The sequence below is a fragment of the Borostomias antarcticus genome (assembly GCF_949987555.1).
Source record: "Borostomias antarcticus genome assembly, chromosome: 33".
Lineage (NCBI taxonomy): Eukaryota > Metazoa > Chordata > Actinopteri > Stomiiformes > Stomiidae > Borostomias > Borostomias antarcticus.
This window is the reverse complement of record NC_140266.1, coordinates 5083050-5103339: the sequence shown is the minus strand read 5'-3', so window position 1 is coordinate 5103339 and position 20290 is coordinate 5083050. Positions and strand designations below refer to the sequence as shown.

General features: G+C 49.5%; 1 protein-coding gene across 1 annotated transcript; it reads right to left on the bottom strand.

Annotated features, from left to right (window-relative positions):
- Nucleotides 1-1156: 1156 nt before the first annotated feature.
- Nucleotides 1157-11366, bottom strand: errfi1a (ERBB receptor feedback inhibitor 1a). Its single transcript, XM_084460764.1, has 4 exons — nucleotides 11207-11366; nucleotides 6403-6611; nucleotides 5801-5883; nucleotides 1157-4823 (listed from the first exon to the last, which is right to left on the bottom strand). The coding sequence occupies exons 2-4, from the start codon at nucleotides 6552-6554 to the stop codon at nucleotides 3679-3681; spliced, it is 1380 nt and encodes a 459-aa protein (XP_084316890.1). The 5' UTR covers nucleotides 6555-6611; nucleotides 11207-11366; the 3' UTR covers nucleotides 1157-3678.
- Nucleotides 11367-20290: the final 8924 nt, after the last annotated feature.

Below are 20290 nucleotides of genomic sequence, written 5' to 3'. Positions count from 1 at the left end.
ACAGTGCAAGCTTCTAATACTAAATACTGTACTGTATTTACAAGCTTCTAATACTAAATAAAGTATATACACGCTTCTAATACTAAATAGGCCTACTGTATATACGAGCTTCTAATAATAAATACTGTATTTACAAGCTTCTAATAGTGAATACTGTATCTACAAGCTTCTAATAGTGAATACTGGATATACAAGCTTCTAATAGTGAATACTGGATATACAAGCTTCTAATAGTGAATACTGGATATACAGAACAAGGCCACTGGATGTGAATCCATCATCAGTTGCTCTGCCAGCAGCCCAGGGGAAGGAGGAAGAAGAAGGTAATGTCAGTCAGTCAGTCAGTCAGTCTGCCTATAGGTCAGTCAGTCAGTCAGTCAGCCAGTCAGTCAATCAGTCAGTCAGTCAGTCAGCCAGTCAGTCAGTCTGCCTATAGGTCAGTCAGTCAGTCAGTCAGTCAGTCAATCAGTCAGTCAGTCAGTCAGTCAGTCAGTCAGTCAGTCAGTCAGTCAGTCAGCGTATAGGTCAGTCAGCCAGTCAGCCTATAGGTCAGCCAGTCAGTCAGTCAGTCAGTCAATCAGTCAGTCAGTCAGTCTGCCTATAGGTCAGTCAGTCAGTCAGTCTGGCAGTCAGTCTGTCTGTCTGGCTATCTATATGTCAGTCAGTCAGTCAGTCAGTCAGTCAGTCAGTCAGTCAGTCTGTCTGTCAGTCTGTGTGGCTAGCTCTGTTTGAGTAGTAATGCAGTTGACCGCTTGCTTTGACCAGTCCAGTCAGGTTAGATCAGGAACTTCCACAAGGAACGGCAGGAGGAGGGAGGGATGGATTTTTAAAGACTTTAAACACAGCCTGTGTATGTGTGTGTGTGTGTGTGTGTGTGTGTGTGTGTGTGTGTATATGTGTGTGTGTGTGTGTGGGAGGGATGTATTTTTAAAGACTTTAAACACAGCCTGTGTGTGTGTGTGTGTGTGTGTGTGTGTGTGTGTGTGTGTGTGTGTGTGTGTGTGCGTGCTTGTCTGTCTCCTCTCCTGTGTTCAGCAGCTGGAAGCAGGCCAGGAGCTGCAGCGTGTGGGTGTGATGGTGATAAAACAGGTCAAACCGCTGAATCAGAGTTCACTTCACACATTCAAATAAAACAAAACACGTTCATAAATAAGTCGGTTTATTTCTTCCTTTAAAGACTATACATCGATCAACTATTCATTGTGTCAAGTGGAATTATGTTAAATACTGTACCCAGCATACAGTACTGCCAGTGCATTTCACCACAGTAGAGAAAGTCAGTTATCCTTGATGAACTAGTCTTCATTTGATTTCATAATTTCTGATAAGACATGGGAATAGGTTACGATTAAATAACATATCAGTGTACAATATATGTAAACAATTTCTTACAAATAAAAAAACAACACGGCCTCTACCATGGTTTTCCTCCCTTCGTGGGTAAGGGAGAGAAAAAATATATACTTCAATGACCGTTTGACCTTAGAGCTCGTTTGAATCCAATCTGAACACCATGTTTTGTAACTGGGGTTACTTCCATGCAAGTGCTACATTTACTATGTCATCACGATGGTTCATGAATAATCTATAACAATAAAATCCATATAATTTCCAGGCTGCCAGCAGCCAAAGTCTCTGCGACCACACCTACTGCAATCATGTTAGACAGGAATGCATGAGCAGAACAGGAAAGTCTGTGTCAGCCATGTAAGCCCCACGCAGTCTGCGTAAGACATCGATGTTATCAGGTGAGCCTCTCTGGTAATCTACCATCTCTTATTGTAGGACCAAAAAAATCAAACCCAAAGGTCTGGTCATTCTGTGCATCTTCCTCTGAAACCGGGACTCGACTCAGTAACATAGTGGTTTGGATGAGTATTCTTGTGGTTTGGGGTTGATTTGAGCAAAGATTCAATATCGATTTTCTGATTGTCTCCTCTTTAAGGATTATAATTCAAAGGCCACCGCTGTTGGCCACGCCGTTTTGTAAAACATTGATTAGTAATATAATTGGAGGTAGTACTCAAGGCCAGATAGTTCCAGACAAGGACTCACAGCTTGACCAGTGACTGAGCTCCTCCGTTTCACACAGGTCAGCGAGGAGAGCGTACATTCCCACGTGCTCCACAGGACGTCCTCTGTGCAACAGAGAAGGCCTGGACACTGAAGGACAGTCATATAAGAATAAGGGTGCGCAAAACCACTTTGTACTTAGAAGCAGAGCTGAAAACAGGCAGAGCACAGTAACAAATATTGTTAACCTAATTTTCTACAGTGTTCTATAGAATGTCATGCTCAGCCGTGCACACACACACACACACACACACACACACACACACGCACACACATTATACATACACTCATACTGCACACAAGAACACCAACACAAGCTGCACCAAACATTCCAAAGGAGCCATGCACACTATAGCTACCAATACTCCACACACGGGGACACAATACTCTCCTCCACACACGGGGACACAATACTCTCCTCCACACACGGGGACACAATACTCTCCTCCACACGGGGACACAATACTCTCCTCCACACGGGGACACAATACTCTCCTCCACACACGGGGACACAATACTCTCCTCCACACACGGGGACACAATACTCTCCTCCACACGGGGACACAATACTCTCCTCCACACGGGGACACAATACTCTCCTCCACACACGGGGACACAATACTCTCCTCCACACGGGGACACAATACTCTCCTCCACACGGGGACACAATACTCTCCTCCACACGGGGACACAATACTCTCCTCCACACACGGGGACACAATACTCTCCTCCACACACAGGGACACAATACTCTCCTCCACACACGGGGACACAATACTCTCCTCCACACACGGGGACACAATACTCTCCTCCACACACGGGGACACAATACTCTCCTCCACACACGGGGACACAATACTCTCCTCCACACGGGGACACAATACTCTCCTCCACACGGGGACACAATGCAAGACCAGTTTGGAAACAGAGACCAACTCAAACACGGGAACACAGGCGTCTGAGTGAGACTGAAACACGAAGGAGGAGAATACATAATCAACATGCTTTCCTTCCATATATTAATACACATCCTATCAGAACTAGCATGGGAATATCCTTCATTTAGTTTCACTACATTGGCCTCTTCTTCTTTAGACTTCATTGATAAGAGTATGAGACACATGGTTGCTTTACTGACCCTATGTCCCTTAGTTCTGAGACAAAGCAATGCTAATAACACGATAATAACACACAGCCTCTACCTATCGAACACAGAACACTGACGACCTAAGGTACAAGACCAGCTCACACCCAAAACATTAACTGCACCACTGTATAAGCAAAACAGTACAATATTGAATGTCATGAAATAATAATATAAAAAATAATCACTCTAAATTGTTAAATACCATACACTTAATAGTCAGAAAGGTAATGCATCTTGGTGTCGTCTTGCAATTCTAACATTTCCAGTAAGTGCTAACGGTATGTGTCAAATACATACATCTTGGGAATACAGGTGTGGGTAAAAACCTTACAGTTAGTGTACAAGCAGCAGTAAGCGTTTCCAGGCTTCGAGTGTCCCAGTGGCTCTTTTCTTGTTGGCCAGTGGTTGTTGCTCATGTTACAGTAGAGTCCTTTCCACTCTCATCTGCTCCAGATAGATCAAACTATATCCACGTGTGTCTTCCTCCTAGTCTGACAGTCCCATTCCGAAGCAGGGCCCTGTCCGCCACGCCCCCCAGCAGAGCCTTGGCTGTCCATGTCGTGGAGGATCTTCTCCAGGTAAGGTCTGTCCAGGTATGCTGGCCGCTGGGGCAGCAGGAAGTAGTGAGTGGTGCTGGACTTCTTCCCGTTTTCCATGACGGGCAGGATGCAGGGCGAGCCCTCGCTGTTCTGTCTCTGCAGACCCCGGCTCACGTACTTGGGGTCCGGGGCGAAGCTCTGCGTAGGGGGCATCACCCCGTTGAGGTACGAGGGGAGGCTCTTGGGGCTGGGGGTCCGGGAGCTGCCTTGAGACAGAGGGTCCCTGGGGGGAACTTTCGGGGGTCTGTCCTCATCGCTGTAAGCCCCGGAGGAGACCTCTGCTGACCAGCGGCGGTAGTCTGCCGCCTTGACGGGGCGCGGGGGGATGGGGACGCGGGGCGGCACCTCGGGTTTGTCCATGGCCTGACCGTGGGCGTAGGCGTGGGCGTGGCGGCAGGACAGGCGCAGCGAGGTGGGCTTGTTGAAGGAGCCGGCCGGGCCGGAGTGGGAGCGGCGGAGCTTCCTCTGGGCGCGCTCCTGCTGTCTCTGACACACCGCCGCCAGACGCTCCACGGGCTGCTGCTCCGGAGGCTCCCGCACCTCCGGCTGCCTGGCCTGCTGCGGCCTGGGCTGCCCCGCCGCCGGGCCCTCGAAGTAGGCATAGTTGATCTGACCGCAGCCCCCGAAGCTCCGGCGGCTGGACACGCCGTAGCGGAAGGCAGAGGGTTTGGGGCACTGCTGCTCCGGCACCAGGCAGCGGCTGTCGTCCGAGCTGGTGAAGAACTCCACCTCGTTGTCCATAGCCTGATCCGCGGAGAGGTCAGCCCGGCCGGGGGGGGGCAGGGGGGGCAGGGGCTTGGCGCAGCGGCCGGGGGTCTGCGGGGGGCTGCTGCGCTCGTACACCGACAGCCTCTGGAAGGATGGGACCACCTGGTCGTCCTCCGCCGGGCTGGGGGGGAACGCCGGGCTGGGGGGGAAGGGCTCAAAGCTGGAGGACAGAGAGAGCTGGGTGGGTTTGGATTTCTTGGGGGGTAACCGCTGGGCACCGGGACCGTGTTCCTGTCCTGCAGAAGCACAGAGACGAGAGGGTCGATGTCAAACCAGCTGGTCGATATTAGAGAGGAACATTGAGAGCCACAGTGTTGAATACAATTCAGCTTCACACAGCATAAGAGAACACAGCTAACGACCGACGCCCAGATTCAAGCGGTTGCTTTGAAGAGGAGAGTAGCTATGGTAATAAGGCTCCTTGCAGTGCTGTGTTTTGGAGGTCAACACACCCACACACACACACACACACACACACACACACACACATACACACACTGTAATTATGCTCAAACACAAAACCATCTCTCACGGTTTTGTTCAACATTCCCAAGGATAGATTTAACAACCGTGGGTCAGACCAGCCAGCCTTCTTAGTCTCTCTCGTTGTAGAAATTGGAAAACATCCCACTAAATATTTATCATTTGGCTTCAACTAGTATTCCTGAGTGTGTCCAGACCAGACTGTGCTGTGTAGAGTGCTGTGAAGAGCAGGAGTGCTGCTCAGTCAAACCAGGCTGCCAGAATAGAGCAGGCGGAAGGAAAGGGATGTTCTGCTGCTCTGGGACAAAACTGAACCTTCCAAAAAACTATACTTTGTTTTTGTTTTTAAAACCAATGTATTTCAGCCATCAGAGCCTTCGTTAAGGTGGTGTGTGTGGGTGCGTGTATCTGTGTGTGTGTGTGTGTGTGTGTTTGTGTGTGTATGTGTGGGTGTGTGGGAGTGGGTGTGCATGTGTGGGTGTGTGTGGGTACATGTATGTGTGTGTGCGGTTTCTTGAGTACTCTGGGTCAGAGAGGGAAGTTCTGGGTAAAGTACTCTGGGTCAGAGAGGGTGGTTCTGGGTAGAGTACTCTGGGTCAGAGAGGGTGGTTCTGGGTAGAGTACTCTGGGTCAGAGAGGGTGGTTCTGGGTAAAGTACTCTGGTTCAGAGAGGGTGGTTCTGGGTAAAGTACTCTGGGTCAGAGAGGGTGGTTCTGGGTAAAGTACTTACTCTCCAGACTCAGCGATGGGGGCAGAGGACCTTGTGATCGAAGGCTGTCAGGCTCCATGTGTCCATCCATACTGAAGTACAAACTGTAAAATAATATCACAAATATTACTAATTTATAATCTCTACTATCCCCTGATCTCTCTAGAAATCAGAATACCAGTTCATACATGGATAATGTACTGGGCTGCAGGAAGACAATCACCATAATTTATTCTATTGCTTGTTTTTATTTAATTGCTTGTTTTTATTTTATTGCTTGTTTTTATTGTCTATGTGAGGAGTCCTCAAGTGAGCATGTCACTGTACATGGTACCTGCACCTTTTACATAAATAGACATCCTTGAATCATTTGAGTCCTTGAATCATCTTTATCATCATCATCATCATCATCATCATCAGTATCATCGTCATCATCATCATCATCGCCGTCGTAACCATCAACCATGATATTACCAAGAGATGTTTTTAGTGCTTAACATGAAGAAAACGTCCCCACACGCTAGGATGCAGGCTTGGTGGTGTTCAGTGCTTGGTGGTGTTCAGTGCTTGGTGGTGTTCAGTGCTTGGTGGTGTTCAGTGGTGAGCAGGCGGGGCGTACTCACTTATCCAGGTCATGTCTCTGGGTCCACGAGGGCCGGGATCCAGCCATGCTGTGGCAGTAGCTGCCCCTCAGGAAGGGGAAGGGGCTCTCTGAGGGAACACAGATCTCCGGGGCAGTCAGGCCCGCTGTGGACATGCTGCAATCGGGTCGCATCAAAGCCAGGAGTCGCTGTGCTGCCCGGCTGGCTGTGGTTGGGCTGCTGCTGGGTTCCTGGAACGCAGCCAAGAGACAGGAAGCACCATGAGGTCTGAGGCATGGAGCCAGCAGGTAATAAGTGTCTCTTTATTCATTGTGTTGACACGCTGAACATGCAGGGGCCCCACAACTTATGTCTTCATGTATGCGTGTTCAGTGTGTCAACTGAACATCTGTACATCTGTACTGTATAAGGTAGAAGGTTTTGCCTGGGGCACTGAGGAACAGAACACACAAAAAAGCTTTAGAAAGGGGTAAGTTGTCAGTTAGAAGTTGAGGCCAAAAAACTGCCTCCTTTTACTCCTCCTCCTCCTCCTCCTCCTCCTCCTCCTCCTCCTCAAGGCTGCCCGCCTGCTTGGCCACTCATTAAAGACGTGTGGCGTTGTGCCGGAGACCCCGGGCCGGTAGTGCTTTTCACAGAGAACATGGAGCAACATTCTCCTGGGCTCCTCTGGCTGAGGAATGACAAACGCTCGCTTCGGCGGGGACTTAAAGACACTTGTACCCTGACAAGCCCTGGGGACATAAAGACACTTGTACCCTGACAAGCCCTGGGGACATAAAGACACTTGTACCCTGACAAGCCCTGGGGACATAAAGACACTTGTACCCTGACAAGCCCTGGGGACATAAAGACACTTGTACCCTGACAAGCCCTGGGGACTTAAAGACACTTGTACCCTGACAAGCCCTGGGGACATAAAGACACTTGTACCCTGACAAGCCCTGGGGACATAAAGACACTCGTACCCTGACAAGCCCTGGGGACATAAAGACACTTGTACCCTGACAAGCCCTGGGGACATAAAGACACTCGTACCCTGACAAGCCCTGGGGACATAAAGACACTTGTACCCTGACAAGCCCTGGGGACATAAAGACACTTGTACCCTGACAAGCCCTGGGGACATAAAGACACTCGTACCCTGACAAGCCCTGGGGACACAAAGACACTTGTACCCTGACAAGCCCTGGGGACAGATCGCTCTGTCACAACGCTCTCCGGCTTGCCTCAGACAAATGTAGGTACATGGTTCAGCACACAAACACGTTATTTTACTCTTTAGTCAAGATGGACATCATAATGTATCTTACAAAAGGATACTTGTAAATTGTGTGATAATATTGAACTACAGCCAGTGTTCGTCTAGTTTATTAACTTGTAACACGTGTGTGGGTAATGTGCTTTGAACTCCCAAAATACAAATACATCTCTTGTGTTCATTTATTAGGTTTCCTCTGCAGATCTATGTCCCTCCCTCTCCTTCTCTCTCTCTTCCTCTCCTTCTCTCTCTCTCTCTCCTTCTCTCTCTCTCTCCCTCTCCTTCTCCCTGTCTCTCTCCCTCTCCTTCTCTCTCTCTCCCTCTCCTTCTCTCTGTCTCTCTCCCTCTCTCTCCTTCTCTCTCTCTCCTTCTCTCTCTCTCTCCCTCTCTATCTGTCTCTCTCACCCCCCCCTCCCTCTCTCTCTCTCTCTCTCCCTGTCTCTCTCTCACCCCCCCCCCCCCCTCCCTCCCTCCCTCCCTCCCTCCCTCCCTCCCTCTCTCTCTCTCTGACTGACTGACTGATGGACTGTGAAGGACAGGGCTCTTCCTGTAACCAGAGACATGCCTGGTGTTGCAAGCGCTGTGTCAGCTGACCTGGATGTTGGTGTCATGTCAGATGTGTGTCAGACCTGAGTAAACAGAGCGCCCGGCTCACAGAGGGAAGAGCTGTGAATCCACCCACAACCAACACAGCCAATCATTCATGCTGTATTCATATGGACATGTCAAATCATTCATACTGTATTCATATGGGCATGTCAAATCATTCATGCTGTATTCATATGGACATGTCAAATCATTCATACTGTATTCATATGGACATGTCAAATCTAGAGATGCCGATCGATTGGCCAGCAATCGGAATTGTAATCGATTGCGAAAACCGAAACCGAATGATGATGCAAAAAAATGTGAGCGTGTTACTGTTATTGTCGCATGCTAACTACCCTAAAACATGCTAACTACCCTAAAACATGCTAACTACCCTAAAACATGTTGTCAGTGTGGAACTGTTACGTGTCCGGGACAGATACAACAGATGCCATAAAATGAGGCGATCTGCAATAGGTTTCAGCGGCAAAAAGCGTTATCAGGGCATCCCTACTCACATCTGAGACTTACTAAAGAGAGCACAACAACTAGAACAGAACACCTAGCCCTGTGAAGAGGTCTCAGAGTCCTGGGCTATACTCTTCAGAGATACTGTTGAAAGAAATATTTCTTCAACATCACTCATAATATTAATTAACATCCTGTGTATGAATCAAAGGTTAAACAGCGTAGTTATTTCCAAATGTCCTAAACGGCATGCCCTGATGAACCCTTCTGTTGAGACTGTGTATTCCCCCCCTGTGAGCAGCATGGTGCACCACCAGCTTATTTGTTGAATAGCGGAGTTGTCTAGTTCTGGTCTAGTTCTGGTCTACGGGGCTCAGACACCTTCACTTCCTACATGTCTTCCTTCCTGCCTGTGAAACCAAAATAAAAAGCAACAGTAGCTCAGGTATACGTGACATCCTGCCCCTCCGCCCCTCGTGAGAGCCGTGTTTACTCAGAAGAACAAGCCCCACCATCACATCGTTCTCACCGTCCTGGCATGTTCTCATTCCGACATGTTATCCACTGGAGACCATGTCTAAAGAATGGTCAGGATGCCATGTTATCCCCCGGAGACCATGTCTAAAGAATGGTCAGGATGCCATGTTATCCCCCGGAGACCATGTCTAAAGAATGGTCAGGATGACATGTTATCCCCCGGAGACCATGTCTAAAGAATGGTCAGGATGACACGCTGCCCGGACAGCTGGGCAGAAACAAAGCTGTGAAACGAGCAGCGAGACATCTCTAGATTCCGGACATCGGCTCCGGCCAACATTCTCTCCCTGTGCCCGGGCCCCGGGGCCTTGGACTCGGTTCGGCCAATGGGAAGCAACCTGATCCGGGATAATGAAGCCCGAGGGGAGTACTGTACACTTCCTCTGGCAACAGGTGCAAAGACCGTTCATCCTGCCAGCCAGAGAGCGCTTACAGTCAACAGGATTATACCACTGGACTGTCCATAGGACTACCACTGTACCCCGGAGTGCCTTTAATGGGGGGGGGGTTGGAGAAAAGCTGCTAATTTCAGACAGAGCAGTGTAGGTTTAGGCAGTGTTAATTTCAGAGAGAGCAGTGTAGGCAGTGTTAATTTCAGAGAGAACAGTGTAGGTGTAGGCAGTGTTAATTTCAGAGAGAACAGTGTAGGTGTAGGTAGTGTTAATTTCAGAGAGAGCAGTGTAGGTGTAGGTAGTGTTAATTTCAGACAGAGCAGTGTAGGTGTAGGCAGTGTTAATTTCAGACAGAGCAGTGTAGGTGTAGGCAGTGTTAATTTCAGACACAGAGTAGTGTTGGTGTAGGCAGTGTTAAACCAGCTGACAGGAAATGTTCCCAGAACATTGTTGAACATTCCCAACACGCTCTGCTAATGTTTTCATATTCTTAGAACATTTTAAGAACAAATGATTGGATTGCTAGCTGGGAATGGCACATGGGCTGCTGTACTCATATAGGCTACATATCATGTTTACATACTGATTTACAATGAATAAATGAGTGTATTGCATTGTTTTAGCTGTGGCCTACTCTAAATGTAGCTTATGGACAGGCTATTTATACCATGCATTGTCACCCTATCATTTCTGAGACTTTTAGAGCCCCCACATGAAAAAAAAACCGTAAACCCCCCTTGGTAGCTGGTCCATATTTGTCTGAATGTAGATAAAGCACTTGGTTTTTAAAGAAAGGTTACTATAGATTACACTCACACACTACAGCAGGCCACTTGCTCTGGATATGAGTTTAGGCGCACAGATAGAAGTGAGGAGGCCACGCCCCATCATGAGGAGACCACGCCCCCTCATGACACCCTGCTGCGCTCTCGAACCCGCTCTACCTGTGCGACCAGCAGGCTGCGCGCGCACCCCCTCGCTTTACCGGATCAGGATCATAATTGTTAAAAAGACGTCCATGAAGCAGGTGACTCACATCACCATCATAACATAGCTTGACGTTTTACACAAGGGTGATGAAATCAGAATGGATCTTTTTTTCTTCAACAGCCAGATCATATCGATGACAGACTGGCATATGACACACAGAAAGTATCTATCTATCTATCTATCTATCTATCTATCTATCTATCTATCTATCTATCTATCTGTCTGTCTATTTGTCTGTCTGTCTGTCTGTCTGTCTGTCTGTCTGTCTGTCTGCATGTCTGTCTATCATGCAGCTTGCTTGGAGTCATTCAAAAGGCACATATTGAAAACATAAGAGCATGATCCACACCCACTGTGGAATACGGACCTCGTTCATTGAATGTATTTCATTATAAAGAGAATTAGTCCCATGCGCCTCGCGAGAAACAGCTGTCTCTGATAGGCTATAATATAAACAGCTGTCTCTGATAGGCTGTAATATAAACTATGTGCTTTAGAAATAAGATGCCATCAATCACTGTGCTGTCGTCATCAATATCAAAAAAGATAAATACATGTCAAGGTAATGCAAGTTGTTTTCAAGGCTCACCTCAATAACCTCGCAGTTTTTCCTCCGCCGTCTCTCCTAGTAACCTCTAGAATCTTCTCTCACAGTAGAGCTCCCTGGTCCTGGTAATGGATCTGGAAGCGTATAGTTCTTCTATTGCACTGTGCAGATACCGTCAGGGCAGTAATGACAGTGTGGCTGTTATGCGAGACTTAGATAGACTACTATTGTTGTGAGCGATGTTCTTTTAACTACAAGAACACACTGGCCCCGCCTCCCACATGCTCTTAAAGGCGCAGGTTCCATTTTTACAGGCTTAATGCAAAACCTGCACATAGAATTGAAGGCAAACTTGAACATTAAGTATCCTATTGAGGTTTGTAATTATTATTGAACAACTAATGAAACAAAGTGTCCAATCAACATGACATGCTTAAGAAGGTAGACCTGAGACAGTGATAGTATTCTGTTCAATTCAAATATTTTCAATTGCATTCAATTTGATTCAAACCACTGACTATTCTATAGGTTTTATAAACCCAAGTACTTGTGCTCTTGTAGCATTTAAATTGCCTCTAATCCAGGAAATATGAAATATCTTCTAGAAACAGGACAGCACATTAAGATCTGCTACTGTTGCACTGGTTCTTGATCATCATGCGCTGCTGGATGAATCGCTGACGCTCAGTGAACTGAATTGCATGGTGCAACATAAGATTACACAGCACACCATAATGACATGATTCAAGTGTGAAACTCAGTTGGGGATTTTACAAGCTTTTAGTGGCGCCACAGAAGCTTACAGTTCCTGCATCGGACAGACAGGTGTAGTTTGAGGACCGTTAACTGCTAATCAACCAGCCTGAACCTACGCAAATACAGCGCACTCACTCACACACACACACACACACACACACACACACACATACATACACACACGCATGCACTCACACACACACACACACATACATACACACACACACACACACACACACACACATACATACACACACGCATGCACTCACACACACACATACATACACACACGCATGCACTCACACACACACACACACACACATACACACACACACACACACGCATGCACTCACACACACACACACACACACACACACACACATACATACACACACGCATGCACTCACACACACACATACATACACACACACATGCATGCACTCACACACACACACACACACTCACACACACACATACATACACACACGCATGCACTCACACACACACACACACATACACACACACACACACACACACACGCATGCACTCACACACACACACACACACACACACACACATACACACACACACGCATGCACTCCACTCCATCTGCTGTTCTAGAGAGTCTACAGCCCTGGCCGAGCAGTGAGACAGGTTTCTACAGCCCTGGCCGAGCAGTGAGACAGGTTTCTACAGCCCTGGCCGAGCAGTGAGACAGGTTTCTACAGCCCTGGCCGAGCAGTGAGACAGGTTTCTACAGCCCTGGCCGGGGACAAGCAGAGCAGTGAGACAGGTTTCTACAGCCCTGGCCGGGGACAAGCAGAGCAGTGAGACAGGTTTCTCTGGGGCTTTGTGGGAGACGGGGCAGGAACAAGGATGGCTCAAGCCCAGATAAGAGAGCCGGTCACAGCAAACACACACACACACACACACACAACCTTCCCTGCAACACGGTCACAGCAAACACACACACACACACACACACACACACACACACAACCTTCCCTGCAACACGGTCACAGCAAACACAAGGCAGAAACACTCTTATCTCCACAGCGGAGCGTTTGTCCTGGAAACGTAGCGGAGGCCGATGCTGTCTGGCTGAGTCTTATCAGATCAGCGTGGGACGTTCTGTTTACCTGAACCCGCTCAGTGTTTGCTAGAATATTGGCTCAATCTCTTAGTCAGGGACCGTGAAGGGGACGGCCGCTGTGGACTGGACTCTGGTCCCCTGGTGACCATCACATCTCTGGCGTGATATAACATGGCTATAACAGTACAACCATGGATACGTAGGAAGCCAAGTGCATCCACAACTGTAATAATGTCCAGGGCCCGTGGAACCATGTGATGCACACGGTTCCTCAACCCTGTGATGTTCAGCCTCCCTAGAACAGCGAGCTGGTTCTCTAACGCTGAGCTGGTTCTCTAACGCTGAGCTGGTCGTGTTAATAAGTCCAGGCTGAACAAACCCTGCAGAGCTGCGCATACTAACCAAACACAGCAGCACAATGGCTACTAACAACTCAAGTGCTGAATCAATAGGGCCTGAAACGCGGGGTGTGTGTGTGTGTGTGTTTGTGTGTGTGTGTGTGTGCGTGCGTGTGCGTGTGTATGTGTGTGTGTGCGCGTGTGTGTGCGCGTGTGTGTGTGCGTGCATTCGTGCGTGTGTGTGTGTGTGTGTGTGCGTGCATGTGTGTGTGTGTGTGTGTGTGTGTGTGTGTGTGTGTGTGTGTGTGTGTGGAGGGAACACAGTGTGCTTGTGCCAGAGTCAGTAAATCCCCGTAGCTTGCCCCGGCCCCCGGCCCCCGGCCCCCGGCCCCCGGCCCCCGGACCTAACTGGCTTATCATGGCATATCTGGCGCTGCTGGACCAGCCTCTCTAATCCCCAGCGTTTTAAGCACATTTCTCACATTCCTTCATGCCAGTTGTGGCCTGAGAACGGGGTTCTTGTGAGGGTTGATTGTGGACCTGTAGGTGAGATTGAGGACAATTTGTTGATTTGGTTGTGTGTGTGTGTGTGTGTGTGTGTGTGTGTGTGTGTGTGTGTGTGTGTGTGTGTGTGTGTGTGTGTGTTGGATATCCATACGATATTGAGCGAGTGGAACTGCTCATATTACAGTGCAATAAACATGTTTTTCATTTCTAGGTCTGTTGAAATGATTGTATCAACTTTCCTAGAACTATTAAGAATAACTTTCAACTGAAACAACTTTGAAAATAACTGGGCTACACAGAGGAGTGAAGTATGGAGTAAGCAGGTCGTAGCTCCGCCCCCCTGAGCCCGGGGCGGAGAGGCAGCCAGCCAGAGCTCTCTGGTGTGTGTGTGACGTCATCAACCACAGGAAGCTCCTTATAAAGTTAGTCAGGCAGGCAGATCAGTGGCACAGAAGAGGACCAGGCTATAGGAGAGGCCATTTAACACAACGACAGGCAGGTCCTCCCCTGGAACAAATGACTGTGTGTCTGACTCTCTCCCGGCCCTCAGACACAGTCAAAGTAAGTTACCTGATATTTGCTGACTGAATCCTTCACCCTGAATCATACGCAAAGCCACAACTTTCTGAGTTCCGTGAAGAGGAGGGAATTCCCCTCACAGCCTCACACTCCAGCAGGGGGATATTCCCATCTATTCCCACTAAGTGACGCTACTTTGTCACAGCTGATTATCCTGGCTGTCTTTCCAACAGGAAGGGTGGGTCAGGTTAGGAGAAGGAAAGGCAACATCACCCATAGAAGTGAGTCACCAATCCACTACGGGGTCAACTGGTGGATGACCCTTACCTGTTGAGGTAATTATGTTACGTGCACATACAGCCTGGGACCAAAGTCCAACCGGAGATAAACATGGCAGCAATAAGTCGAGTAAAGTGCGGATTGTAGGGTGACATACAGTATAAGGACACGGTTTTACTGCTGTGGTGAAGATGATTGAGCAGCACTGTGGCCAGGACCAGGACCAGGACCAGGACCAGGACCAGGACCAGGACCAGGACCAGGACCAGGACCAGGACCAGGACCAGGACCAGGACCGGTACCAGAACCAGAAGCCAGCCTGGGACTCATCCCCATGTACTGTTCTTTGGCAGAGGGACAGGAACTCTGACCCACACACAGACCTGCCTTGCCTCCGTCTTGGAAACATAACACAAGTCCCCAGGCAACAGGCCCACACCACTCACCAGAACGTAAATATTACCATATTACAAATAGTTTTAGACACAACCCCAGACCGTGGTCTGTTGGGCAGCTTCCTGCCTGCTATGTCCTCAGGGTGCCTCATGTATTAATCACTTCCTTCTATGGAATGAGGATTTCTGGGAAGTGGATTTCAGAGCGCACCCCACACAGGTACTTCTGACTTCATATCCACAGCAGAGCGAGTCACCCCGTTGCATCACTCCTCACTATTGTTGGACTGAGGAGGTGTGTGAGGGCCAGGGTGTCTTCGCTAGTACAGTACTGAGTGTGTGAGGGCCAGGGTGTCTTCGCTAGTACAGTACTGAGTGTGTGAGGGCCAGGGTGTCTTCGCTAGTACAGTACTGAGTGTGTGAGGGCCAGGGTGTCTTCGCTAGTACAGTACTGGGTGTGTGAGGGCCAGGGTGTCTTCGCTAGTACAGTACTGGGTGTGTGAGGGCCAGGGTGTCTTCGCTAGTACAGTACTGGGTGTGTGAGGGCCAGGGTGTCTTCGCTAGTACAGTACTGGATGTGTGAGGGCCAGGGTGTCTTCGCTAGTACAGTACTGGGTGTGTGAGGGCCAGGGTGTCTTCGCTAGTACAGTACTGGGTGTGTGAGGGCCAGGGTGTCTTCGCTAGTACAGTACTGGGTGTGTGAGGGCCAGGGTGTCTTCGCTAGTACAGTACTGGGTGTGTGAGGGCCAGGGTGTCTTCGCTAGTACAGTACTGAGTGTCTCTGGTCTGAGTAGAGGGAGTTACTGACATGCAAACATGTCACCTCATTGTCACCCTGTGTGGGATCGACCTTCTGTTGGAGTGACCACCCCCCTTTCCCCCCAAATGAGTTGCCTTCTCTCTGCACGTTGAAAATGAGAGAACGGTCTGGACAGAACCCACCTTCCCTTCAGGACATTCTGTTTCACTAGACCGACTACTGTTGGGATATATGGATGTTAGGGAGGTGATGACTTGCTTGTGGTCTGCCTGCCAGATTTTCACACACACACACACACACACACACACACACACACACACACACACACTCACATCTGTGCCTGATGTTTCTACAGGAAAAACGGAGAAGCTGTGAGACAGACAGCTGGTCTAGTAAAGAATGTCCTGCTGGCCGACCTCTCTCAACCCGCTGGTCCAACTGGGAGCTCAGTCTGCTGGGCGTCACAGATGGACGAGAAACCCTGAGAGGCCTGGTTTCCCTGAGAGGCCTGGTTTCCCTGAGAGGCCTGGTTTCCCTGAGAGGCCTGGTTTCCCTGAGAGGCCTGGTTTCCCTGAGAGGCCTGGTTTCTCTGAGAGGCCTGGTTTCCCTGAGAGGCCTGGTTTCTCTGAGAGGCCTGGTTTCCCTGAGAGGCCTGGTTTCCCTGAGAGGCCTGGTTTCCCTGAGAGGCCTGGTTTCCCTGAGAGGCCTGGTTTCCCTGAGAGGCCTGGTTTCCCTGGTAGGCCTGGTTTCCCTGAGAGGCCTGGTTTCCCTGAGAGGCCTGGTTTCCCTGGTTTCTGGAGCAGCTAGTGCCCTAACAGCACCATGTGGGCAGTGTTGTAAGATCTCTATTACCTACTGTGTAACACGTGGGTCTCTCATATGGCACGACTCGAATGGTACAAATTCATTTCTCTAAGATGATAATCCATTCATTTTAACAGATGATAACTGTGTAATGGATAATGAAAGACCTGATCAAAACTTGGAAGGTTACACAGAGTTTGGGCACATGGAAGACCATACTGTGTAATAAGATTCAAGATGGAGGTTCTGGCACACAGCCGATGAGTATCCCAGGTCTTCCGGTGTTTTCACCAGCAGTCTGTGGAGGAGGGGGCCAAGGCCTCGCTAATGGAGCAATCTATTCATCTAAAGCTAGAGCTGATAGCTAGGGGAGTTAGCTCTCTCCTGGTTTCCTGACTCATGTCCTCTCAAGGGAGACATTGCAAACCTACACACACACACACACACACACACACACACACACTAGGACACACACTAGGACACAGCTCCTAGAGCCCAGTGCGACTGATAAAGATTTCAGATGTTCTGTCCAACCACAGGCTGAGGGAACTGCTTTCAAAGAGCAGCTACTGTTAATGGACTGAGACATCATCAATAACAGCCTTCCTGCTGCAGACGCATGTAGAAAACACATGTTTAATGGGGAACACATCTGAAATGAGCGCCAGAGATGAACTCCAGCGATTATGGCAAACAGCACTTGTTTCGCATGCCCTGCCATGCCTGCTGGCTGGGTCTGAGTCATGCAGGGCAGAGCTGCACTTTGTAAGGACTCCCTTTGTTCCATTCAGAAGAGGAATTGGGCTCTTATGAAGTCAGTGAGGTGACCTGATCCCAGCCAGCCAGCTAACTGCATTCAGTCCTTTTGTTTGTTTTCTTGTTTCTGAAAGTCGAGTGGGTTTAAGAAATGTCCACCTTTCTGTTTGGACTGAACAACCCACATCCCTGTTATTCAGCAGAAGTCCTCTCCAGCCTTCACAGGCTCGAACCTTGACCAGCTCACACTTCCTGAGACAGGAAGCAATCTGCAAGGGAATCGGACGCAGAGGGACAACAGCAGAGACGCTGAGGAGAGAAGCAGGATTTGTTCCCTGAGACTGATGCTTGTATGGCTGAATGGCGGTGGATGTGAGCCCTGGGCTCCATCGTTGGCAGGACAGGCCCATTAATTCCTGCCAGGGCAGCTGGCCCCGGATCGCTGCTCCCAGGCTGTTATCCGGCGGCCGGCGGGTCTGAGGAGCACGTTGATGGCCTCCAACTCTCATGTTTCCATCTCCTGACCACAGCCAGGGTGTGTGGACGCATCCACTCACGGATCAAACGTGTAAAACAAGCAGAGCGGGGTCCGGCGGAGGGTCATCTGAGACGCTTAAATGCACAGTCGTGTACTGAACCCTAACCTAACCCTAACCCCAACCCTAACCCTAACCCTAACCCGACCATGAGGCCAGCAGGACGACTATGGGAGCTTGAGGGGCCGAAAGCCGTCAGATGAAAAACCAAACCACGGTCTCTCTTGAAAGCAATAGTTTAGATGTTCCCCTGCATGAATAAAAGTAAGATGTCTCACCTGAATCTATAACCTTGAATAGTTTTTTCTAAAGAGGAAAAGGATTGGCTTCAAACGATCGCATTACCCTGGTCCTCCTCCTCAATGAGCCTCAACCGTTTACAGAATGAGGATCCATGGGGTTGTTTAATGTTTATAGTCAGCTGAAGCGTGACCTCTCCGATCTGCTCGGCACAGAGGCCGCTTTGTTCCAGGGGTGATTCTGCTCCTTCACGAGGCTCTAGTCCGTCTCTACGGTGCGTAGCAGCGCGTTAACAGATCTCAGATCTGCTGCCCACTGAGCAGGCGTGAGCCAGACACAGCTGGGCCCTCTCACCAGAGCTGCCTAGCTTTCAACACAGCTGAAATGTGGGAGTGTGGGAGCGCCGGGGGGGGGCGTAAATTAAATAGTTTCAGTTTATTCTCGCAGTTTATTTCCGGCCTCCCGCAAACCGGGGAGGAGAGTCAGGAGCCTCCCTTAACCTGCAGCCCCCAGCAGGAAGGAGCCGTCTGGACTGACCGGCCCTGGCGACCGGCCCCTGCTCTCTCCCCCGGTCTCTCCCCCTGCTCTCTCCCCCTGCTCTCTCCCCCTGCTCTCTCCCCCGGTCTCTCCCCCTGCTCTCTCCCCCTGCTCTCTCCCCCTGCTCTCTCCCCCTGCTCTCTCCCCCTGCTCTCTCCAGGTGTGGGCGTGGGGGGCGGGCCCCTGCTCTCTCCCCCTGCTCTCTCCCCCTGCTCTCTCCAGGTGTGGGGGGTAGGCGTGGGGGGCGGGCCCCTGGTCTCTCCAGGTGTGGGCGTGGAGGACGGGCCCCTGGTACACACACATTCATACAACCACACACATACTGTACACACACACATATGATACACACACACATCAACACACAGATCAGCAGTGACACAACATTGAAATCCATGCTGCAGTTGGCGATACCCTTGCTAGGCCACGTTTGGTGTGTCCTCCTTTTCCCTCTTGCAGAGTTTCCTCAGAGCCTCAGAGAGAGAACATCCCTGCAGCAGCGCAGAGGAACGCTCTGTTTGTCACTGAGGGTTTTGGAGGAGATCAAAGCCAGAAGACCCAGCAGCCTCTCTGCCTGTTTGAGCTGTCTGTTCCCTGATGAATACCACACGCTCATTATTTATCGCTCCTCATTAAAAATCTGTGCTCCCAACCTGCGTGTGTGTGTGTGTGTGTGTGTGTGTGTGTGTGTGTGTGTGTGTGTGTGTGTGTGTGTGTGTGTGTGTGTGTGTGTGTGTGTGTGTGTGTGAGCAGGCATGTGTGTATGTTCAAGACAATATAACTTGGTAGAGGACCGGAATGAAAACTTCCTTTCCACCAATAGTGTTTCCAAATCAGCGGATAAGCAGCACAACTGTCCAGATAGAGTCTGGATGGAACGGCCCTGCTGAGGTCACCTGCTAGCAGCAGGTCCTGCTCTTATCCGCTGGCCTGGGACCTAACCCTGACCCTGGGAGACCCAGGAACAACAGGTCACTGTTTACATTCAGCTCCACCACAGAGATACAGCTGCCTGTTCCCACAGATACATTCACTGTGACTAACTGAGTAGGATGAGAGAGGGTGAGAGACAACAGGGTGAGAGAGAGAGAGAGAGAGAGAGAGAGAGAGAGAGAGAGAGAGAGAGAGAGAAAGAGAGAGAGGATGAGAGAGAGAGAGAGAGAGAGAGAGAGAGAGAGAGAGAGAGAGAGAGAGAAAGAGAGAGAGGATGAGAGAGAGAGAAAGAGAAAGAGAGAGAGGAAGAGAGAGAGAAAGAGAAAGAGAGAGAGAGAGAGAGAGAGAGAGAGAGAGAGAGAGGACGAGAGAGAGAGGAAGACAGAGAGAGGATGAGAGAGAGAGGAAGAGAGAGAGAAAGAGAAAGAGAGAAAGAGAGAGAGAAAGAGAAAGAGAGAGAGGAAGAGAGAGAGAAAGAGAAAGAGAGAGAGGAGGAGAGAGAGAAAGAAAGAAAGAAAGAAAGAGAAAGAAAGAGAAAGAGAGAGGAGTGAGAGAGAAAGAGAGAGAAAGAGAGAGAAAGAGAGAGAAAGAGAGAGAAAGAGAGATAGAGATAAGAGAGAGAGAGAGAGAGAGAGAGAGACTGGTGGACAGCATATAGTTCTGTCCAATTTAATGT